This window comes from Nicotiana tabacum, chromosome 23 (genome assembly GCF_000715075.1).
Source record: "Nicotiana tabacum cultivar K326 chromosome 23, ASM71507v2, whole genome shotgun sequence".
NCBI classification, from domain to species: Eukaryota; Viridiplantae; Streptophyta; class Magnoliopsida; order Solanales; family Solanaceae; genus Nicotiana; species Nicotiana tabacum.
The window spans coordinates 98,281,567-98,307,721 of NC_134102.1; the positions used below are offsets into that span (position 1 = coordinate 98,281,567).

Consider the following 26,155-nt stretch of genomic DNA (forward strand, 5'->3'; position numbering starts at 1 on the left):
AAGCTTTCTCCTTCTGAGGTACAGTTTTCAAAGTTTTGGCATTGATATGAGAGGAAGAAAGGCAAAGGAAAGTGAAAAATTGACGACACCAAAACTCTGGTGTAGATTGCTCTGCCAGCGACGAAATAAAGAGAAAGGATAAGAAAATTTGGAAGAGTGAAGGCATAAAAGTGGTAAATGCTAGATGGAAGGGTTATTTATAGGCTCGCATCATGACGATTCAATATCAGAGGTGGCCGACCACCATATGACAAGCATTAAATACCTTAAAAGACTAAATCGATGGGACAGCTATCACATACGTCATAATCGATCCATGTTAAAACATTAGCTTATAACCCGATTGAACCATCGAATATCATATCGATTCTCACCGCATCCTTCATGAGAAACGAGAGGACTATTTATATACGGTCGAAATAGATTTCGGCCTTCCTACGTTCGATCGAGTTGGAGTGGAAAGAAACCGGAGTGGGATTTTGGGAGCTCCGAAGACAGTACAAATGAGCCTCGAGTCTGAAGGCTGCTCGAGGAGTCGGCTCGATAATCTTATCGAGCCCGTGACCAAATCGATCCGCAAGGCATTGCTTCGTGGTCGGAAATACGCCACGCCCATCTCGAAGGTCGAACTCAAGCCAAGACCGAAAGGCTCGGCCCAGTAATGAGTTCGAGCCAGTATCGATCTCACAGACAAGAGCCGTTACAACCGCACCAAGAGATAGAATCTTGGCGGGAATCGAGGAAGAGACAAATCATCATGGGTCCTCCACTATATGCTTTATTTTATTATTTTTTGTTATAAATAAAGTAATGACCCTCTATTATAAAAGAGGGGGATCCTTGTAAGCTATGGACACACAAAAGACACTGGAACAAAAGATCTTTTCTCATATACAAAAATTTCTCCTTATGCTTGTTTTACTTCATCTTACTCATTCTTTCAGTTCATTATTTCCATTCTTATAGTCAAGAATACTCGTATTGCTATCTTGTATCAAAGGATATGACGTATCCTTAGAACCATATATAATTTTAACGTTATCTGATTTTTCGGGTAAATAATATTGTATTTTATTTTGCCAAAATTTTAATTGCATTTCTCAAATCTGAGCGGCTCAAATCTGGCCGGATTCGAGTGTATTTTCTTTTTGTATTTTTTCCTATATTTTATATATTTTAAATGAAATCTTTTCGGTAAATCCTTGTATTATTTTTTTTTTTTTGAATGTTTATTGTTTAAATACATCCAAATTGAATACGGTGAAATAAATACAATATAAAAGTAGCAACGAATAAATATAGTGAATTATATACAACTGAATATCCCCTGTATCTTTTGAATTTTTGTTATTTGAATACATCCGAATTGAATATAATGAATTAAATACAGTGTAAAAGTAGCTACGAATAGATATTGTAAATTGAGTAAAACCAAATATCTCTGTATTTTTTAATTTTTTTAATACAGCCGAATTGAATATAGTAGAATACCCCTATGTAGGGGTGTTCGTCGGTCGGTACGGTACGGTATTTAGACATTTCGATTCGATATTTTCGGTATTCGGTTTCGTAAAATACTATACCAATACCGTACCTAATTAAATTCGATATAGTTCGATTTTTCTCCTTTCGGTTTCGGTTTATTCGGTTCGGTAATTTTGGTTTATTCGGTTTGAATATTAACTAGTGCATAGAGTCATAGACGGTAATATTCTTAATTAAAGTACTCAAAAGCACAAAACTAAAAACGTTTGTTGACAAATGCTTTGTCCAAAATCAACAAATACCAACCTAGAGAGAGAAAATTTAGAGAAATGTCTTGCTACTTGCTTAGAGTTAATTGATGAATTTAGAGAATAAAGGAAAGTAAAATTTTAGATTTCTTATATTTATGTTATAATTAATAAAATGTGTATTGTGTAATATAATATATATTTCGGTACGGTAGCGGTATTTCGGTATTTTATTTTTCAAATACCATACCTAATACCAATATTTTTTAAAACTTAAACCAAATACCATACCGAATACCAAATTATAGAATACCAAATACCAAAATTTTCAATTTCGGTACGGTAATTCGATATTTACCAAATTATGCCCGGCCCTACCCTATGGCAAGAATTAGTAACTACGAGACGTAATTAGTTAAACTATAGCTACCGCTTGTTAGAAACCTCCAAACTATGGTTGTTTGTGTAAGTTTCTCAAATGCTTTTAACTGCTTTTAAAACAATGATATAAAGGAGATATTTTCACTATTTTACCAATCATGAGGTGCAGAAATGTAATTATATTACAGAAAGTAAAACCTAATACTCCCTCCGTTTTAATTAAATTAAATGACACACTTTTATTATTAGTCAGTTCCAAAAAGAATGTCATATTTTTATATTTAGAAACAATTTAACTTTAATATTTTACCTATTTTACCCTTAGCGAGAAGCTTTTATAGCCACACAATATTATGGCTCCACAAAGTTTTTGCCCCTTAAACTATTATGACCACATATTTCAAAAATCTTCTTCTTTTTTCTTAAATTTTGTGTTAAGTCAAACTAAAACATCTAAATTAACCGGACGGATTACGTTTTTCCAATCCAAAGCTATCCTTGTCAGAAGGTAATAGACGCAAAACTCAGCTCGAACGCAAGCAACTAGGTGTGGTTACGTTGCTTTACTAATTAAGCAAAAGAGCGACCAGTGAGGGGAAAATTGTGGTTTTTCAAGTTGTTAAAATCGGAGGAATCAGAGGGCCATGGCAATGGACAAATTGCAAGAAAGAAAAGCAGTAATCTTCTACAACTTTTATGTCTCCATATATCACTCAAGGTATATGTGTGTACAGTTTTAGACCATAAACAAGTTTAACTTATATATATTGTATATTCAGATTTTTATACAATAAACTAAATACTCGATAAAAATAAATTTTACATTGTAAATTACTAATTCTTATACAATTAATTTCTGCATAACTTATTTCAAAACCAAACAACCCCTTAATAGTACGTTATTATTGGAATTATTTCCTATTTTACTATTCAGCCCAAGATATAATCAGATTTCTTCCCAGCCCACCTCTCTCGATATTGATGGCTTCTAAATCTGAAAGGAACTTCCAAAGATTTCACGTTACTTTGTCACAGATTTTTCTTTGATTTTCCATTTATCTTTTTATTTTTGACTTTTCTCCTTTACTTTATGTTGCTTCGGCTGGTCTTTAAGAACCATACTGATTGAGCATCGAAGTTGATTTTAATACTTTTTGTTCTGTCGGATCGGTGGCTCAAGATCTTTGTTCTTTACCTAAATTTAAAAATAATAAGATCACTTCTTATAGATTCGTTGAGATTAGTTTAATTTACCGCCTATTAGAATTAAGTAGGATAGAATCCATTCAACTAGAAAAATAAAAATAAAAAATTGGTCACCTTCTTTGAGCAATATTCTATCTTCGAGAGAAAAGACTGACCAAAAGTAGACCTGACCTTAACAAGTACATCCTCCAATCTGTCACTACCTAAGCAACCTTTTTGCAAAAAATTATGTTACTGGTCATTCTACTTAAATAGAAAATATGATAGTAAAATAAAAGCTTAACTTAGAATTTTTCGTATATTTAAGAGTGGAAGTTTAATTTTCTAAGTCATAAGGAAGGTTGCAACAAATCTAATTTTGGAAGGGAAAAAATTGGAGTAGTTAACAGAAAAATTTATCAACCTGATCAAAGCAAACTCAGATATCAACGTCAAACTTTAGAAGCTTATCTTCTGAGTTTTGATGATTTCCTGTTTATAGTTTGATCCGATTCACTTGAAGGGTCAATACTTCAGCTGATATTGGATAACTCAAATCTGATCAGAAGAAATGGGAAACAAGAGTATTCAATTTGATCAGAAAGGGACGTTTTTATCCTAACACTCAAAATAATTGTAGAAATATAATTTCTAAGTTAAGCATCATTATTTACCTCAAGAAGTATTTTTTTTTTTTTTAAATTTCTTGGCTTATCAAATGATGTCACATGGAACTGAGGATGTCACTCTTCATCATCTACTTGGAAAAGCATATTATATTAATTTAAATTTTATTATGAAGATAAAGTTGTTGAACGCATAATTTAAGTGAATAAACATATACTTTCTTTAATTTTACGTGCTTGGTACGTAAAAAAAATCAAGCGACCAATAAAATCCTATGCTTAAGGTTAAGATAAAGCTTTTAAATTCAATGATTAGACAGTTCACATTAATCAGCAATTTACTTTTCTACCCATTCCAATTTAAACTAATTTCTAATTTAAAATGTAAAAATATTATTATAGTTTTCTCAATCATTTCAAAAATATTTTTAACTATATAAAATCATGATTATAGTACCTCTTTATAATCTTTAAGTATGTAAACTATAATTCAGAAAAGTTCAAAATCGATGAAAGAATATTATTCGTTTTTAAAATTAGAAACATTAATGTTTTTACTCTAATTCGTTATTTTTCTAGTTTTTATTTTGGATAAAAAATGTAGAAGGCTAAAGGTAGTGCGGCTATAACGTTTTGAGCAAGCCTGGTGCTACCAGATACTATTGACTAGAGACTAATATCATCCATACACCCAACCAAGTGATAAAGGATATTTGTTGGGAGACCACAAATCTTAAATTAAAGTAGAACGCACGAAAATAAAATAAAAAATATGATTAATCAGTGAAATAGTTCTTTCTTTTAAAAAGAATTAATACCTAGCTTAGTTTACCAATAAAAGAGAAATTATTAGGAAAACAAATATTTTGTTGTAGTTTCAATTTAGGAAGAAAAAAAGACGAAAATTAACTCAGAACAAGAATATATAGGAGAAAAACAATTCACTGTAGTTTGTTTTGAAGATAAATGGAGCAAGAACATGTGATGGAGTGTATATATGTAGTCCAAATTGCGTAAATATTTACCCAACCTAAACCGTCCAGTCTAGACGGATTGAACATGTTATATTTTCATGGACTAAAATTAAAACATAACTGTGAATATCGAGTTGATTGTGAGAGATCAACGGATCGTAATTGTATGATGCTGTGAAAGGAACAGTGTATCTATATACCCAATAATAAAGAAAGAGAAGGAAGATGTTAATTGTTTAAATCATAAGTAAAAGCTTCACTTTGAGGCCAAGTTTCAAGAACGTAATGATTTTGACCCTATGATGATCTATGTACTCAAAATTACATCTCAAAGGATTTTTTTGAGGCATTTGACAAATAAGTGGAGATACTACGCTATACGAATACGACTAATATGGGTTAGGGGTGGATGAATATAATCTTTCCACCTTTAATCAGAGATCTCGTGTTCGAGCCCTGAGTATACAAAAAATTATGTTAGGAAATGCTTCACTTTTAAGTTTTAAATAAGTCTTACGTGACGTTCCATGTATAGTCGAGTTTCAATGTGAACGCCGGATACCGACCAAAAAACAATACGCTATACAATGTAGATGGGCTTCCGCGTGTTCGCTTTAAATCGCCTTTTAACCTATTGAACGATGTCTTTAACTGAAGATTATACGCTATACGATGTCGGTTCATGTGAATAAAGTAAACCGAAAAAAGAAAAAAAAGTGGCACGAATCACTGGAATTGTTTTTATCTTTCAACTATTACTTTGTTACTTTCAATTATCCCAGCTGTTCCCTTTTTAACTTTTTCACAATTTCGGACGAGCTTTTTCTTTTTTCCTATGTCTCTTTTCTTTGGGGTAGAAAAGGGGCAAGAAAAATCTTTGTTTGGAAGGAACGAATGAGAGAAGATAAAGTTAAAATGATTATTGCGATATTTATTGGGTCACAATACAATATCATTTCCTTTTCTTCCATTTCAATTCCTCTTTTTGACTTAGATTCAAATGTCGTTTTTCCTTGTACAATATAAATTCGTTATAATTTAGAAATGCTAAATTTATTTCCTTAGTTTGTCTTTGGACTGAGATAAATTTAAGTACAATAATATATCAACGAGAACTTATATAGCATATGTAAATAGCCTTAAAATTTAAATATAATAATAATAATAATAATAATAATAATAATAATAATAATAATAATAATAATAATAATAATAATAATAATAATAAAGCAGAGATCAATGTATACAACGGAATGTCTTTCATTAAAATAAAGTAGACATTTAACCGCAATAGCGGAACTCAGCTTAAGGGGTCGTTTGGTTACCAGGTGAGATAAACAAGGATATCTCATGAGATTAGTGTTTACCTTCAAAATCAGATAACAATTGAATTTATACGCGGTTTTAAAAATATGTGATCTAATTTGATACAAAGTGAGAAATCAGATTTAATATGGAAGAATAAATAGTAAAATAAATGCAAACCACGCAGATTGAACAAATTAAGCCTCGCAAGGTTAACTTCCTTCGAATTTAGGAGTGATATTATTGGAGCCGGAATATTATTGAAGCCAAAACCATATGAACAAAGCTGAAAAAGATAGTATGTTGTTCTTCTAAGTATATTACAATCTCCTTTATCAGTTACTCAGTCCCCTCTATATATTTTTGGAAGATGAAGCTTTTAAGATATTATTTTATTAGAAACTATGTAGACCGTTAGCTCCTTTTTGACTTAATTTCGTGATTTATGCCATAATGATCGGTTAATGGCGAGAATCACGAATCCTTGTCAGGTGAGTTGGCGAAGCTTTTCTTCGAGGCCGTCAGAAACAAGATCGGTCGAGCCATCGGTAAACTCGAGGGCAAATCTGATGGTCTTGTCGAACTTCGAACCTCGATGTTTCGGCCTTCTGTTATTTGGATCGGCAAATTTCTCTCGATCTTGTTCGGACTCGATCTCGTTCGGTCCTGGGGTCACGAGCTCAACGATGTACCTTCGTTCGATATAACTCAAGATCGAGCTTTAACTTGTCATATTTCAGTCTCGATTGGTCACACAAGAGGCGAACCCGATTTCGACCGTATACAGATAGTCCCCTCATTTTTTGGAGAGTAAGCGATGAATAACGATATGAACCCTCGGTCCTCACTCCGATAAATCATAACGATAGATACATGACGTCGGTGATAACAATAGTGGAAATGTCCCGTCAGTCCAATCTTCGAGGCATTAAATGTGTGTTAGTTGACGGTCGGCTACCTCGGGAGATGAACCGCCGCTTGAGAAACCTATAAATACCCTTTAATCCGTCTATTAGAACTTTTACACTCAGATGCTTCTTGTGTTCTAAGAAAATTTTATCTTTTTTATCTTCTTGTTTTCTAACTGTAAAGCTTCCCTTACTAACAATTTCTTTCCTTCGTTTTTTATATTAAAAAAATGGCAAAGACTTCAAAGTCTGTTCCGCAAAAAGAAGCACCTTCTTCTTCAAAACCTTCTGAAAATGTTTCTCATGTTGTTACTGAGGAACCCCTCTGAAATCATACATCCCCGCTGGGTGCCCAACTGTGGCTGACTTCAAGGTTGAGAATAAGCCCATGGTACCGGGTCGATGTGAACCAGTCTCGAGGTACATATGTACGATTACAGACAGCATCCTCGATAAAGTTATAAAGGACTGGAAGTGGGTAGACAAACTCGTAGTGGTTCCTATCCCTGAGGAATCAATCACCACCTACGTGGAGGGTTTCTTTAAGTGTTTACACTTACCCTTTCATGCTAGGCCCTTTACACCCAGTTATCATAGCTTTTTGCAATAGGTATGATGTGACGCTCGGGCAGATACATCCTTCATTTTGGAGGATCGTTATTCTGCTTCGATTCTTTATGAGCAAGGTCGAGGGATGCCCATTTTCCATTGACCATCTCATGCGCATGTACAACCCTCGAATTTACCGAGAAGGGTTAATTAAGCTTGCACGCCGGGCCACCAAGACCTTGTTCTCGATCATAGGCGAGGATCGGGATCGGGGCTGGTTTGGCTGATTTGTTCGAGTAAGGACCTCGGACTTAATCGGCTACATGCATGCCATTTTCTAAGAAATGGAACATGAAACGTAAGTTTAGCTTTGCCTTTGGTGTTTCTTTTATTGTTTTTCATTCTATTGGTTTCTCATCGATGTTATGTGATGCAGTTGTCACCCAAATGTCGAACCCCATTCCTAAACTTAAAGAGTGGGTCGAGGGCATCGTGACACAGAGACCCTACTCTGAGCGCTTATGGCGTGAGCTCTCGAAGGGCCGATGGGAGACCCGTAATCATGGTAAGAGTTTTTGCTTAATAATATATCTGATCTTATGTTCTCATCATCGGTTTCTGATCCGTTATATTTTTATTTTGCAGGTCTACCAAAGGACGTCGAGATGATGCCCCCATCAGCTGACGGTAATATACACGCCGATCTCCCTACTTTGAAATAGGACAAAGAGAAGAATAAAAGAAAAGCTTTGAGTCCCTCGGACCTAGAAAAGAAAAAATCGAGGAAGCAACTGGCGCGCAAAACCAAAAATGCTAGTGCCCGAGAGCTCTCATCGGAATCACTCCTCCGATTGAGCAATGATTCTGAAGAAGAAGAAGATTCCACTCTGGTGGCCTGTGTGAGAAATGATTCTGATCTGCTTCAAACCATGGAGGTCGTAGAAAAAAGTCGAAGCCTCCGAACCAGGGGGTCGAGACCGTTTCGCCCCGAGCTAGGGAAGTTGATCAAGGAAATTTGGTTGGTACTTCCCGGTAAGAAGATAATATGCCTAAGGAGGCGCTTAGGTGATCGACCTTTCTGGGTTGCCTCCGTTCACTAATTCAATGATAAACGAGGCCCAGACACTGAAAGGTAATATCGGCGAAGGGGCCAAGGAGCAATGGATTTTCTTCATCATTTCTTCGATGGACTGGATTCTACCACCTTAGAGGATGTTACCGGGTTAGGCGACTTACCGGTACCAAAGAATACACTGTCCCTAGAAGCCAGCGGGCCTTTTTCGAGCCCACGATTAGTTAATCAGTTCCCAGCTCCGAGTGTTGATCCTACTCGGAGGCGTGCAATTTATATATCTATCCTGGAGGGCGCCCGGGTTCTTTTTGCCCCGGTGGGGATTGCCAGTTACCTTTGGTGCTTGGTGACCGAAGAGGACCAAACAAAAATGAACGAGGTAGAGGCGCCCTGCCTATTCAACGAAGCTCAACAGGTGCTGAATCGGGGAATTTCGAATATCCCTTTATTATTTACTTAGCATTAATCATGAATAATCATAACGTTTTTTCTTTGTGTTTGTAGGCCTCGGTGCTTCATCACGAGGCTTTTCTTCGATACCGAGAGGAGTCAAAACGTTTCGAGGCCGAGGCCCGAGAGCTTGCTGAAAAGAGGGATGCTTATAAGCTCCTAAGTGAAAAATCCCAAGCTGAGCTGGAAGCGGCTCGTAGGGAACATTCTGACCTAGTCGGGCAAGTAAGAAGAGTTTTTGAAGTTAGTGATAATGAGTCGGACTTAGTAGCTAATGATCCGTGCCCGCAGGTTCAGCAAACACATGATGAGATCGAGCAACTCCTAGAGGAGGTGGACGGTCAAAGACGATACCGAAGAGTGGAAGAAAAATATGGATCGCTTAGCCTCGGAGAAAGAGACTGCCCAGACACAGTTGGCTTCTGCCGAGGTTCAGCTTCGGGTTGCAAAGGAGAAGAATTTGGCGCAGGCCGAAATGCTCGAGGGACTCCAATCTCAATTGAGCTCGGCTGTCTCCAGTCAAGAGAATCTGGCCAAGGAGCTCGAGGCTGCCAAGTGAGAAGTTATTACGGCCCAGAACGAAGCTGATAAAAATGTGGCCCAGCTCAAAGTTGATGTCGAGGCTATCCAGGAGCCGGCAAAAAACATGGTGAGAGCATGCGTGGTGGGAATCCTGAAGGGAGACCCTCGAGGGAGTCCATGCTCAGAATTTTGACATATTGACCGAAATTGAGAACGCCAAGACATGCGATGCCAAAGCTCGAAGGCTAGCTTTTCTCGAGGAGGATTCCGAGGTGTCTAAAGGGTCGGGTGAGTCCGGTGGTGAAGAAGACCCCGAAGGTGATGACGCAGCCCCCAGTGAAGATTAGGCCAAAAAACTTTTGTACTGTCTTTTTTGTCGAGACAATTTGGCCTTTGTATATAACATGTAACGGGGCTATTCAGCCCTTGTAAAAAAATTAATTTATATAAGGCCTTACCCTTTCATAGCTTTCGAATTTCTTCTCTGCTTTGCTATTTATCTTAGCAACGGTCGAAATGCCTTTACATGAAATAATTAACTCGGAACTGCCTTAGCCTTTTAAATCGGGTGATGCCAAATAAGCTTCATGCCTTCGAGTTTTATCGTGGAACGGCCTTAGCCTTTTAAATCGGGAGATTCCAAATAAGTTTCATGCCCTCGAGTTTTATTAACTCAGAATGGCCTTAGCCTTTTAAATCGGACGATGCCAAATAAGCTTCATGCCCTCGAGTTTTATTAATCTCGGAACGGCCTTAGCCTTTTAAATCGGGCGATGCCAAATAAGATTCATGCCCTCGAGTTTTATTAAATCAGAATGGACTTAGCCTTTTAAATCGGGAGATGCCAAATAAGATTCATGCCCTCGAGCTTAATTAACTCGGAACAGTCTTAGCCTTTTAAATTGGGCGATGCCAAATAAACTTCATACCCTCGAGTTTTATTAACTCGAAACAGCCTTAGCCTTTTAAATCGGGCGATGCCAAATAAGCTTCATGCCCTCGAGTTTTATTAATCTCGTAACGACCTTAGCCTTTTAAATCGGGCGATGCTTGCAGTCCCCGAGTGAAGTGAATTGTTCGAACTCGGATTAAGGTGGCCCTTGAGCTTGATATCTTTAGGGTATCGGGTGTAGGAAATTCCTTAAGTAACATTTTTTAGAACAAGACGTTTATATGCAAAGAAGAGTCTTTATTTTTATTTCTTGTGCATAATAGTTGTACATGTATACACATTTTGTGCCAGGGCTCGAGTGATTTGAATAGGCACGGTTCATTTGACTGTTTGGCCCTTACAATAAATCCTGTTGATCGAGGCCCTTCAATCACGAAGTCGAAATTCCTTGTTAAATCCGATATCCGAGGATATTCCCCCCCCCCCCACTGTTCGAGTTTGACTGAAAAGAGGCCTCGAACGTTGTTGTGATCATCGTCTCCGGTTCGTAACCGGCCTTTAATTCTAAGTTAGCACGATTACTTTTTGCCTCGTTAAAAACCTTGCCAGAAAACCCATTTGGAAAAAATTGGTTTAAGGGAAAAAGAGTGCAACGCGTACTTTCAGACCTAGGATCTCGTATCATCCTTTGTTGGTTGCCTTAGAAATAATATCGCTTTAATTGAATTATATTCCATTTGTTCGGTAATTGCTCGTTGTCCATTGTTCCGAACTTGTAGGATCATTTTCTAGTGATCTCAATAATTTGATACGGCATTTTCCAGTTCTGGCCCAATTTTCCTTCATTTGGGTTTCGGGTGCTCAGTGTGACTTTTCTTAGTACTAAGTCCCCTGTGTTGAAGTGTTTAAGGTTGGACATTCGATTGTAATACCTTTAGATTCGCTATTTTTGGGCGGCCAGTCGAACAAGGGTGGCTCCGCGTCTTTCATCTACTAGCGCCAGGCTCATATTCATAGCTTCGTCGTTTGATTCCTTCGTTGCATATCAGATTATGATGCTTGGTTCTCCTACCTCGATTGGTATTAAAGCTTCAGTGCCATAAACCAAAGAGAGTGGGGTGGCCCCAATACTGTATTTCGAGGTCGTACGATATGCCCATAGGACCTCAGGTAGCATTTCCTTCCATTTTTCTTTTGCGTCGGTTAACCTCTTATTAAGGCTTTGTAGTATGGTTTTGTTGTTAGATTCAGCTTGTCTATTCCCACTAGGGTGATAGGGAGTGGATAATATCCTTTTGATCTTATGGTCTTTGAGAAACTTACTTAATTTGCTGTTAATAAATTGTTTTTCGTTGTCATACACGATCTCGGCCGGTATCCCCAATCGGCATACTATGTGGTCCCAGATAAAATCAATGACTTCTTTTTCCCTGATCTTCTCATATGCCTATACTTCCACCCATTTAGAGAAATAGTCAGTCATAAACAAAATAAACTGAGCCTTACCGGGTGCCTGAGGGAGGGGCCAGCGATGTCCATCCCCTATTTCATGAAAGTCCATGGTGACAAAACCGAATGCAGCGGCCCCCCAAGTTGATGGATCATTGGAGCGTGCTTTTGGCATCCATCACATTTTCAAACAAACTCTTTTGCATCTTTTTCCATGTCTATCCAGTAGTAACCGACTCTGATTATTTTTCGAACCAGTGATTCGATGCCCGAATGATTTCCACAAGTACCCTCGTGGATTTCCCTCAGAACGTACTCAGTATCCCCTGTCCCTAGACATATTGCAAGTGGACCATCAAATATTCTTCTGAACAGGATTTTGTTTTCGTCCAGGCTAAATCGAGCTGCTTTTGTACGCAGGGCCCTCAATTCTTTTGGATCCGAGGGCAAATTTTCGGTCCTGAGATACTCCACGTACTTGTTCCTCCATTCCCAAGTTAGGCTCGTCGAGTTGATCTCGTTGTGGCCTTCCTCCACCACCGATCTCATAAGTTGCACGACTTCTCCTGAATTAAACTTGTTATCTTCGATCGATGATCCCAAGTCAGCGAGGGCATCGGCTTCACTGTTTTGATCCCGAGGTACGTGTTGCAAAGTCCATTATTTAAACCGATGTAATGTCACATGTAACTTGTTTAAGTATCTCTGCATCCGTTCTTCTCTGACCTCGAATGTTTCGTTCACTTGGTTTACCATAAGGAGGGAGTCACACTTGGCTTCGATCACCTCTGCTCCCAAGCATTTGTCTAATTCAAGGCCTGCAATCATGGCCTCATATTCGGCCTCGTTGTTAGTCAATTTCACAGTCTTAATAGATTGTCTAATTATATTACCTGTTGGTGGACTTAGTACGATACCAAGTCCGGACCCTTTGGCATTCGAGGCCCCGTCTATAAAGAGGGTCCAGATTCCCGAAGATGTCCCTGAGTTAACCAATAACTCTCTTTCGACCTCAGGTATCAGGGCCGCTGTAAAGTCGGCCACGAAGTCTGCCAATATTTGGGACTTAATGGTGGCCCGGGGTTTATATTCAATATCGTACCCACTTACTTCCACGGCCCATTTGGCCAATCGGCCCGAGATTTCGAGTTTATGCATAACGTTCCTTAACGGGTAAGGAGTTACGACACATATGGGGTGACATTGGAAGTATGATTTTAGCTTCCTCGAGGCACTTAGCAAAGCGAGCGTCAATGTTTCTAGGTAGGGGTATCTAGTTTCGGCCTCACCCAAGGTCCGGCTAACATAATAAATTGGAAATTGCGTACCTTGTTCTTCCCGAACTAGGACCCCACTTACCGCTATCTCTGATACTGCCAAATACAAGTATAGTTTTTCGTCTGCCCTCGGTGTGTGAAGTAGTGGCGGGCTCGATAAATACCACTTAAGTTCTTCGAAGGCCCGTTGGCATTCAGGGGTCCATCTGAAGTTGTTTTTCTTCTTCAACAACGAGAAAAATCCATGACTCTTATCGGAGGACCTCGAGATGAATCGCTACAAGGCGGCAATGTGCCCGGTTAGCCTTTTCATGACCTTCATGTTGTCCACTATCGTAATATCTTTGATAGCTTTGATCTTGTCGGGGTTGATCTCAATTCCTTGGTTGGATACAATGAACCCGAGAAATTTACCTGATCCGACTCTGAACGCGTATTTTTTCGGATTTAGCTTCATGTTGTACTTCTTCAATATACTGAAGGTTTCCTACAAATGCTTTAAATGGCCCTCTACTTGCAGGGATTTAACCAACATATCGTCAATGTAAACTTTCATTGATTTTCCTATTTGTTCTTCAAACATCCGATTTACTAGGCGTTGGCATGTGGCACTGACATTTTTTAATCCAAGCTACATTACATTATAATAGTATGTGCAATTTTTAGTGATGAAGGAGGTTTTTTCCTGATCACCCGGGTCCATCCGTATTTGGTTATACCCGGAATAGGCATCGAGAAAACTGAAAATCTCGTGGCCGGCCGTGGCATCGATCATACGATCGATGTTGGGCAAAGGAAAAGAGTCTTTGGGGCATGCTTTATTCAAATCTTTGTAATCTACACACATTCTTAGTTTACTCACTTCTTTAGGGACTACCACTACGTTTGTTAACCAATCCGGGTATTTAACCTCTCGAATGGACCCTATTTTTAGGAGTTTAGATACCTCGTCCTTGATGAAAACATGTGTGACCTCGGACTGGGGCCTCTTCTTCTACTTGACCGGATTAATAATTGGGTCCATGCTTAGTTTGTGAGTGGTTATTTATGGTGGGATCCCAGTCATATCAAGATGGGACCAAGCAAAATAATTTATGTTAACTATAAGAAATTGAATAAAAAAAATTTTGAGCTCGGGAATTAGTCCTGTGCCCAGGTATACCTTTCGATCGGGCAAACGCTCGATTAATACAACATGTTCCAGCTCCTCGATCGTCGATTTGGTTGCGTCGGAGTCATTGGGGATTATAAAATATCGGGGAACCCCGTAATCATCGTCTTCGTAAGTCTTTTGCTTATCTGATTGGATCGTGATCGGAATCGGTAATTGCTATCTGGCCTTTGGGTCGGCGCCAGAATTCGGTTCCTTCGGTGTTGTGAGCATTGATATCGGAACCACTTCTTCGATGGCGAACATATCTTTTATGGTCGGTTGTTCACTATAGATTGTCTTGATCCCCCGTGGGACTAGGAATTTTAGCACTTGGTGAAGAGTTTAGGGTACTGCCCTCATGTGGTGGATCCATGGCCTTCCGAGAAGGGCGTTGTACCTCATGTCCCCTTTGATTACATAAAACTTGGCCAATCGTACGATTCCGGCGATATTGACCGGTAACGTTATCTCTCATTTGGTGGTTTTCACATGCCATGTTGAACCCATTTAGGACTCGGACTGCTAGCACAATCTTGTCTTATAGACCGAGCTGCTCTATGACTTTCGACCGAATAATGTTGGACGAGCGACCTGGATCAATTAGCACACATTTGATTCTAGTTTTATTTACGAGTACAGATATTACCAGTGCATCATTGTGAGGTTGTATGATCCTTTTTGCATCCTCGTTGCTGAAGGATAAGACTTCTTCCGGTATGTAGTCTCTGGTTCGTTTCTCCCTGGTGGTGGAGATTCCGGTTCGTTTCGACATTGGCTCCCATGCGATATCGACTCCACCGATGATCATACTAATTACATGTTGAGGTTCGTTATCTTCTTGTTCCGTATGTTTGTTAGAATCCATGTTCCTGAAATGATTCTTAGCCCGGTCGCTCAAGAACTCTCGAATGTGCCCATTGTTTAATAGTCGGGCCACTTCTTCTCTTAGTTGTCGACAGTCTTACGTTCTATGACCGTGAGTTCCATGATACTTGCATACCTGGGTGGGATCTCTTTGAGCTGGATCGGATTGCAGAGGTCGAGGCCATTTGGTATCCTTGATTCGCCCGATGGCTGATACGATGGCAGTCGCGTCGACATTAAAGTTGTACTCTAATAGTCTCGGCGCTTCTTTAGGCCCGGTGGGCCTGTCAAAACCATTTTGGTCATTAGCCCCCGGTTGTTTCGACCTTGGTCATTTCTTCTTTTGTTTCTTATGGGGTTCCGCCCGGACCCAATGTTCCTCCGCTCTCTATTATAGGGCCGATATCGATCCATGTTTGATTCTGGTTCACAATCGATGTCTCTCCTGGCTCTATCGAGAGTCCTGGAAGGATATATAGACTCTGAAGGTGCCCCGAGTTGATCATCTTCGACTCTAATTTTTGATTGATACCGATTGTGTACATCGTCCCAAGTAACGACGGGGTATTCCATCAGGTTTTGCTTTAATTGATGTGAAGCCACCGAGCTTCGAGTATTGAGTCCCTGAGTGAAAGCCTGAACAGCCCAATCATCAGCGACCGATGGCAGATCCATTCGTTACATTTGAAAATGGGACACGAATTCCCTGAGCATCTCGTTGTCTTTTTGTTTGACCTTGAAAAGGTTCGATTTCCTGTTTTCGACCTTGATGGCCCCAGCATGTGCTTTTACAAAAGCATCTGCAAGCATAGAAAATGAGTCAATAGAATTAGGAGGTAGGTTGTGATACCATATCATGGCTCCCTTCGACAAGGTCTCCCCAAATTTCTTCAGCAAAATAGATTCGATTTCGTCGTCTTCCAAGTCGTTTCCTTTGATGACGCGTGTATAAGAGGTTACATGCTCGTTTTGATCGGTCGTTCCGTTGTACTTAGGTATTTCGAGCATACAAAATTTCTTGGGGATTAGTTTTGGGGCCGCGCTTGGAGGAAAAGGTCTTTGCACGAACTTCTTGGAGTCCAGTCCCTTCAGTATCGGAGGCTCTCCTGGGATTTGATCTACCCTAGAATTATAGGTTTCAACCTTTTATCGTTGCTTTGAACTTTTTTTTCCCTGACTATATCCGTTTTGTCAGTTTCTCGAGCATTTTTATAATTTCGGGGTTAGTCCCCGACTCTTGTTCATTCGATCTTATCACGGCTGGTTCTGTTCTACGAGTGACTTCTTGGGGCGGATCGGGTTCAACCCTGCTCGGTGCTTGGGTTTGGCTCTGCAACTTAGTTATAGCCACATATTGATCTTGCAGCATTTCGAAGATCATGCGTAGGCTGATCCCATCTTTTTTAATGTTATGTGTGTTTCAAGCTGCTAATCGGGCTCCACCACGGATGTTATTTTCAGGGTCGGCAAACAAGTTTGCTGCGATGGCCACATGTAATTTACATTTATCGAATCCGCAGTCCGAATTCCAACGATATCAGTGGGTGGCCCTGTGTTACCGGGAGTCATGTTGTTATTCTTACCTTGATGACCGGACTCGTTGTCGATATGTAGAGGTGCTAATTAAGAGTTTGTCATTTTTAGCCTGAAATCAAAGACACTTCAAAGAGTAAGTGTAAAGCAGTATGTGTTATGGAGATTTGTATCAAATAATCATTATTATCCTTAGCCACACGGTGGGCGCCAATTTAGTGGGTCTAGTTATTGTGTCTTATATACACATCGTGTATGTACATGTATATTCGAATATATTTTGTTATTGTCTGGTTGATGTAGAGTTCGATCGACTAACTTAAGAGTGCACAATGCATAGACATTTGATTAAAGCAAAGTTGAATTCAATAATATAAAGTCTCTAAGGAATTTCAACTTCTATCACTAATACTTGCAAAGTCTCCATACCTTTGGTGCAACGAATTCATTAAATTTGGGGTGTTGTAAATACTTTTAAAATTTAGACAAGCTACGTAATTTAGATTTTTCAATTTACTATACTTTGTTTACTAATTGTTATATTATTTTAATATTTATTTCTCTTATTCTTTTCAATTTAAAAAGCAGGTAAATTATCAATTATTTTAAAAATAGTGGATCAAGAAGAAGAATAAAAGACTTATTTAAAATAATGTGGGAGATTCTGAATCACCTGACGAACTGAGTGGTAATTTTTAAAAGTTTGCTAATAGTATGGGTAAATTTGGCTAAATAGTATAACGGTAAGGGTAAATTTGGCCGTATAGTATAACAAAGGTTAAATGTAGACAATATCCGAAAGTAGAGGGATATATTTGGCCATTTTCCAAAAATATAATGCTTTTTTCGTTTCAGCTTTAGAGCCCATTTGGCCAAGCTATCAAAACTGTTTATTTTGAAAAGTTATTTTTTGAAAAAGTAATTTTGCAATATAATAGTTTGTGTTTGGCCAATTCGTTTGAGTAGTGCTTTTTGCAAGCTCATTATGTTTGGTCAATCTTTAAAAAAAATACTTTTACCAATCAAATTACGAAAAAGGACAGTAAGAATTCAATTTGTGATTAGTATTATTTAGAAAAGAAAAATAAATTTAAACATTTATTATAAAATAATTCAATTAAAATATAAAACGTAAAGTAAAAATATAAATTAAAATTTCAGTTAATATAAAAAATCGTTATTCCAAAGCAATAACATTGAGTGTTTGGTATTACTTATTGTTTACATGATAATTTAAATATATTAAAATACATCATTCAATATAAATTTAAAATCTACTTGTAGGAATAGGAGTAAGAGAATAAGAATATGACTAAAATAAAAAGTGAAGAAATGTATAGTAGAAATAAAAAGAAAAGGAAAAGAAAAATATTAAATATTAAATTTAAAAATTATAAATTTATTGTTAGGTTATTTATCTTGAATAAATTAATTTTCTGCTTGGAAGAAGCTGGAATTTATAACTTCTCCCCAAAAGCAAAAAAAAATGCCAGTACTTTTTCATTTTGACCCAACACCTTAAATTTTTCAAAGAGTACTTTTTGACCAAAAAAAATATTTTTGACCTCCGAGGAACTTAGAAAAAGGTTCCTAGTGTGCAGAGGCGGATGCAAGGCTTGATATCGGGTTCAATTAAACCCAGTACTTTTGGCGCGCATCATAAATTTATGTGTAAAAATTTAATAATATTGCAATATATAGCAATATGAACCCGTAATATTAAAAATATAATGAGTTCAATACTAATAACTTTTCAGGTTGAACCATAAAACTTAAATTCAAGATCCGCCTCTGCTAGTGTGAATATTTATACCAAACCGATCAGTCCCTAAATTCCTAAAACTCCAATCTTATATTACCATAGAACAAGAGGAACTATTTTGAACAATATCGCAAAAACAGTCCAGATTCTAATAATAATAAAAAAAGAAAAGAAAAAGAGGAAATTAATTACTGAAAGAAAAGAGCAAACAAGAGGTTGTATCAGCAGCTACGTAAAAGAAAAGAAAGTATAAATCATAGTAGGTCCATTTAAAGACAGCTAGAGGGACCAACCAACTAGCCATGGTCCAATCAAAAATCAAATCCAAGCCGACTGAATCTCAGCCGTACACGTCATATCAATGAATATTCTTATAATCAAACTCTATAAATTTACGTATCCAATGACGAAACATTTTGTGTAACAGCTCCTCCATTTATTTCTTTTTTCTTGTATCACGGGAGCCGATAATGATTCGTTACGTCGCCGGTACTCTGTTCCTAATTGGACTCGCACTTAACGTCGCCGTTTCAGAGAGCCGTAATGTTTTGAAACTTCCGTCAGAAGTTTCTAGATTCTTCGGTGCCGATGAGAGTAACGCCGGCGATCATGATGACGACTCCGTCGGTACTAGATGGGCTATTCTGCTAGCCGGATCAAACGGTTATTGGAATTACCGCCACCAGGTCTGATTATCCACTCTATTTATCCTACATAATTTTTTTACTTATTTTTTCCTATAAATAATTCTATTTTTTTTGCTTTTGTTTCATTTCCTTTAAGGAGATTATATATTGAATGGTTTAGGTACTATATATAAGTGTATCAACATGAATATTTCAGGGCAAATCATAGTTATAACACTAAATTAAGTGTGAGTTTGGAGCTCAATTGCTTCAAACTTTGGTAAACAGAGTTAGTGGACGCATACTTTTGGTAAACTATAAAAGATGTTACAACGTATGGAGATACACACAACACATATATATTTTATTTTTGTTTGACGTAAATTGTAAAACTGAAAAGTTTATAACGTAAGTACATGTTAAAATTTAGAAATGAGACTTATAGCATGTTTGACAAGCTTTTAAAAGGTCAAAAGTGTTTTTTTTTTTCTTTTCAAAAACACTTTTTTCCTAATTTAAGATGTTTGGCCAAGTTTTTTTGAGGAAAAAAAAGTGTTTTTGGAAGAAGCAGAAGTAGTTTCTGAGAAGCAGGAAAAAGTAGATTCTTTTCAAAAAGCAGAAATAGAAGCAGTTTTGATTTTTCTTCTTACCAAAAATACCCTTAACAAAATATATTATATACCAAAATAACCGTTAAACCTAATACATAGAATATTAATGTATAAATATTTCTTATTATTTTTAGGATGACTTTAGGGGTGAATGCTTTTATACTTGTTGAATGATTTTTAATATATTTAACTTATATTAAAAGAATTAAGTACTTTTAAATTTTATTTTCATATTTTACTTAAATAAAATAAAAAGATTTAATTATTTTTTATAATAATAAATTTGTAAGATTATTTATTTACTTATAATATTAACTATTAAATAAATCTATTCATGTCCTTATTCGTAATTTGATACTTAAAAGCATTTTCTGAAAAGCTTAGCCAAACATAAATTATTGCTCAAGAGTGTTTTTCAGAGTGATTAGTCAAACACAAAGTATTTTTTTCCAAAAAAAATAAAAATAAATAAATAAATAAATAATTCTCAGAATAAACGGATTTCTTTGGGTCGGCCAAACAGGCTGGTATTATTTAATGTAACTTTATTGTACTTTATAAAAGCTGAAGGTGAGTCTTAGTTCTCAACTGAAAATTTGGACATTTGACAACTGACAACCACACAAGAGCGAAGTTTCTTAATTCTCGTTGTTGCGTGACCTTTTCCTTTTTTGGCGTAATTATGACTTAGGAAGGCAAGATAAGACATGTTAGTGTGGATGTCAGGTGTGGGCCCAACCTCGGCAATAGATATTTCTCCCATACTCACTCTGTTTATGTGGTATTGTTTGACTCCAATGAATTTTAAGAAAGTAAAATTGAAATTTGTGATTTAAAATAAATTATAAATATTTTGTGGTTATGAATTGTCTCATTAAGGACAAATAAAAAATTTAAAGCTAAATAGTTTATAATTATAGAAAAGAAGTAATTTTTAGTAACTAGCTAAAAAGAAAGTGTGCAATTTTCCTTAAATTTCTTTCCATTTAATATAATCCATTAATTAGAACCAGTTTCGAGAAAGCTGGTGTGGGTAGGCGTGTTAGTCGGTCGGTACGTTACGCTATTTAGATATTTCGGTTAGATATTTTCGATATTCGGTTTCTTAAAATGATATACCAATATCGTACCTAATTAAATTCGGTATGATTCGGTTTTTTTCCTTTCGGTTTATTCGGTTCGCTAATTTCGGTTTATTCGGTTTGAATACTAACCGGTGCATAGAGTCAGACTGTAATATTCTTAATCAAAGTATTCAAAAGTACAAAACTAAAAACGTTTGTTAGACAAAAGTTTTGTCCAAAACCAGCAAATATCAACCAGAGAGAGAAAACTGTGCATAAAGGAATAAATTTGATCATTAGAAATGGCTTGTTACTTGCTTAGAGTTAATTGATGTAGTTAGAGAATAAAGAAAAGTAAAATTTTAGATTTTTTATATTTATGTTATAATTAATAATATGTGTATTGTGTAATATAATATATATTTCGGTATTTTATTTTAAAATACCAAATACCATACCTAATACCAATTATTTTTAAAACTTAAACTAAATACCATATAAAATACCAAATTTTTTGATTTTTGTACGGTAATTCAATATTTACCAAATTATGCACGGACACTGCCACCGTGTTATGCTTGGGTGTAAGGGGTCATTTTCTTGGTTTCTGATGAAGAAGGTGTTTTAGTTGTATTGTAGCTTATGTATGCAGCTTCTATGAAATTGAAAGGTCTTCTTTCTTAATACAAACAAGTTATATAAATAATACTATTTGGGTAATAATTGTTGCAAAATAGCATCTTCCTCCAATTAAACAATCAATTCACTGTGTCTCAATTGCAACTCCTTTTTTGTTGTTTTATATAAATGAAATTTGAGATCCTCTATAACTGGAAAAAAAAAAAAAAAGAAGAACTTTCTCTTGATTATATAAGATTGTACTGTATCTTCATCTACATGGTTTTCTATATACTACCGATACGGTAAAGAATTATATACACTATCAGTTATTTTTTAACTTGTGACAGAAGGTTAGTTACAATTTTTACCAATTACCAATTAATAAGTAATCTGCCTAAATATTTGTAACATAAAACTTAAATTCTTAAACCTTGACTCAGGCTGATATATGCCACGCATATCAACTGTTGAAGAAGGGTGGTCTGAAAGATGAGAACATTGTTGTGTTCATGTACGATGACATTGCAAACAACGAAGAGAACCCAAGACGAGGAGTTATCATTAATAGCCCTCATGGTGAGGATGTTTACAAAGGAGTCCCTAAGGTATGTGTATATACTTCCTCATATCTAATTAGTAATATCAGTTTCTGAGATGCTGTTTCTTGAGGCAGGATTACACTGGGGATGATGTTACTGTTGACAACTTTTTTGCTGTTATCCTTGGGAACAAAACTGCCCTTAGTGGAGGCAGCGGAAAGGTGGTGAATAGTGGTCCAAATGATCATATCTTCATCTTCTATAGTGATCATGGAGGTCCTGGAGTGCTTGGTCAGTAGCTTATTTTCACTTCTAAATACTGATTGTTTCATGCAAATATTTGATTCCTCTCCTATCTGGAGTGTTACACAAATGATATCTACTGGTTCTTGTTCTTTTACACAAACAGGAGGTAAATTGGTTATATATCTAGCTTTTACCTGTTGAATCTGCAACAGTTATTTGAAATTCTGTTTCCACAGTAAATGTTTGGAAAATTGCTATTGATTGGAAACATAGGGCAGTCGACTTTACTAATTGAGTCAGTAGGGCGATTACTAGTTTTCTTGACTTCACTAGCGTATTCCTTTGTCGAGTGACATTCCTATGATTAATCATCCTTTCCCAATTAATATTAACATTTTTTTATTTTTGAATATGATATAGGCTGCTATATAAACAATCTGTCTCATTTTTGTTGCTTTATTATGTCTCTTATGAGCAATCTTCCCTTTTAGAAATCACTGTCGTATATGGAGGTTTATCATTTGTATGGATCATGGGTAAGTTGGTATTCTTGTAGATGGATGTAATTGAAACTGGACATATTTTGTTGGACCAAAGTGTTTAAGGCATGATGTGCCTCAATTGTTTCGCATTTGCTTGGTCTTTTTAAATTGCAGGAACAATATATTATAGTTCCTTCACTTCTTATACTAATTACACTGTCATGGATCCAGGGATGCCTACCGATCCATACCTCTATGCAAACGATCTTATTGACGTGTTGAAGAAGAAGCATGCTTCCGGTACATATAAAAGCTTGGTAAGCTGTTATATTTCCTTCCAACTCCTACTGCTCTAGATTCATATATTTGTGGTTTCCTTTTTCATTCTCTAAGTTAATTTTTCTTTGTCTATTTGCAGGTATTTTACCTTGAAGCTTGCGAGTCTGGTAGTATATTTGAGGGTCTTCTTCCTGAAGGTTTAAATATCTATGCCACAACAGCATCAAATGCTGAAGAGAGTAGCTGGGGAACCTATTGCCCAGGAGAGTATCCCAGTCCTCCTATTGAATACATGACCTGCCTTGGTGACTTGTACAGTATTTCCTGGATGGAGGACAGGTATATGTACCTTATCTGACCTTCACCTTCTGCATTTTCTTGTCTGTCATTACATGAATACCATGTGAAGCAGCTATAAGAAATTTGAGTTTAAGATGTGATTTTTGGCTATGATATTTGTCAAATGTGTCCGCTTTTTTTAGTCCTACTTGCTTTGCATGAGTTTGTCAGTCCTATAAATATCAATGCCATACATAAAGACATCCTCAACTTCTGTATCTGCAGACAGCTATGCTTGAAAAAACTTGAGTTTGTCAAGTCCTATAAATATCATTGCCATAGAAATTGAAGACATTCTTGAACTCTATAATGGAGATTATAGAACTCCCAAGTTACTGCTCAAGACTTTATGATGATTTCTTTCCATTTGTTATTCCTTCACGTTCAACTTTTCTTATTATGGAATTATGAATATGCTAATTAGCGACCCCACCTAGTTGAGATTAAGGCATAGTTGTTATAACTATAAATCTACTTATGAAATTATCTTTATTAGTTTAAGCAGCATAATTTTTTATTGACTGTGTATCTTTGTGCCTGAGCAGTGAATTACACAACCTGCGGACTGAAAGTCTGAAGCAGCAATATCACCTGGTAAGATCTTATAGACGTGGAGAATTGTGGTAATCTAATAGAGTGCATGTTTCAGCAGAAAAATTCAAATTTATAGTAAAATGAAGAACTTAGAAAGTGAAGCCAATACTTCTCTGTTGTGAAAGTGAAAGAAAGGAACAAGGGGGGAGGTGGATGTTTTTATACTCTGATGATTTGGTTCTTGCTGTGAATAATAACGAATGTTGCACTTTTTTTTAATGATGCCATTAAAGAATTGTGTGCTGTAATCATCTTTAATGCTGGTTTTTGCAGGTCAAAGAGAGAACTGCTACTGGGAATCCTGTTTATGGTTCACATGTCATGCAATATGGTGATCTACATCTCAGCAAGGATGCTCTATACTTATATATGGGTACAAATCCTGCAAATGATAATTATACTTTTATGGATGACAATTCATTGCGAGTATCAAAGGCTGTCAACCAGCGTGATGCAGATCTTCTGCATTTCTGGCACAAGGTATGTTCCAAGTTTATATGTGTTTTTATGGTAGACGTTAGTATCCCAAGGATGAAAGAAGTAATTTACCTACACCTGTAAAACGGCAGGAAATAAATGCGCATCAGCTGGTGGTAATATCATCTATAAAAGCAGGCACCTTTAGGTGCCAATGAGTACTTTATTTGATCATCATATTTGGAGGTGGCATAACTACTATAGAGGCCCCCTACATAATGTTCAGGTCAAAGAAATACTGAAATTTTGTATCTGATGTTCCTCGCCATGTGATCCTTTTTTACTTTCTGTTTCTTTTTTGATTAGTAACTCACCATCGAATAGTTCAGAGTTGAGCATTTCAGATATCAACTGGATCAATTGAATGTATACTGAGGTGGTCGTAAGTTGAATTAAAATATCTTTAATCAAGCAAAGCTATAGGGATCTTGAAATTAAAGTTTTTTTTATGGTTCAAAAGAGCCAATGTGGCGTATTATTATGCTCTTTTATGTTTTGAGGTTAGTTTTTTTTTTTTTTTTTTTTTAAAGCACACTTTTTCTGAGGTTAAGCTGCCAAAATGATGCTTCTACTGCCAAAATTATGCCGAATCATAAGTAATATTGTCATTGAAATGCAGTGCAGAGAAAGAGCTTAATCTGAAAAGCATGATTCTACTTCCTTATTTATGCACTGCTGAATGAAAATTGGTGCTTAGTTTACCAGTTTCTTGAGTCATACTGTCGTAGAGTAGTCCTTCTGCCCCTGAACAAAGAAAACTCTTCATATCTGACTTCCCTGTTTGTCCAAACTGGCAGTTCCGCACGGCTCCTGAAGGCTCTGTTAGGAAAATTGAGGCTCAAAAACAGTTAAATGAAGCAATATCACATAGAGTGCACTTGGACAACAGCGTAGCCCTTGTCGGTAAACTTCTGTTTGGAATTGAAAAAGGTCCAGAGGTGCTGAGTGGCGTCCGCCCTGCTGGTCAGCCTCTTGTTGATGACTGGGACTGCCTTAAATCCTTTGTAAGTACACACCCCATTATCATCAATATCTGTAGAATTTGCTGGTGGGAAGGAAACTTTATTCTTTTGTAGCGTGTTTGAATATGTGGGGTATGTGGAACAAATCATTTGTATTGGATGTATCGTTAGTTTGGATGGTTTTATGGCTTATATTTTTCGGCAATATGACTTCTTAATCCTTGTGTTGTACAGGTAAGAACGTTTGAGACACATTGTGGATCGTTATCCCAGTATGGAATGAAACATATGCGCTCTATTGCTAACATATGCAACGCTGGAATTAAGAAGGAGCAGATGGTGGAGGCATCAGCACAAGCTTGCCCCAGCGTTCCATCCAATACTTGGAGTTCCCTCCACAGGGGTTTTAGTGCATGATTGGCATCTAATGCTCAATATGTCGAGATTATCAGTACGAAGATTGATATAGTGATTGTAAGATGGTTCTTAAGCATAATTGCTTCCTTGTAAATACAGGTTAGAAGCGCATCATTATTGAGTTGAAATGTACTCGAAGCAGATATCTTATTGTAACTATTGTTATAGTTCGTCATCATTGTATAGAACTCCTACTATGCAAAAGCTTTGCCTGAACAAACTATGTTTGGAAGGGAATATAAGCTTGACTTTCTTTTGAATTA

At 36.8% G+C, this 26,155-nt stretch overlaps 1 protein-coding gene across 1 annotated transcript; it reads left to right on the forward strand.

Moving 5' to 3' along the window:
* The first annotated feature begins 19,056 nt into the window (after window positions 1-19,056).
* Window positions 19,057-26,155, forward strand: LOC107772757 (vacuolar-processing enzyme gamma-isozyme-like). Its single transcript, NM_001325142.1, is given in 9 exon segments — window positions 19,057-19,321; window positions 21,998-22,162; window positions 22,231-22,387; window positions 23,056-23,141; window positions 23,243-23,442; window positions 23,988-24,036; window positions 24,310-24,516; window positions 25,311-25,517; window positions 25,710-26,155. Coding segments are annotated over 9 exon segments (1,470 nt in total). The 5' UTR covers window positions 19,057-19,105; the 3' UTR covers window positions 25,893-26,155.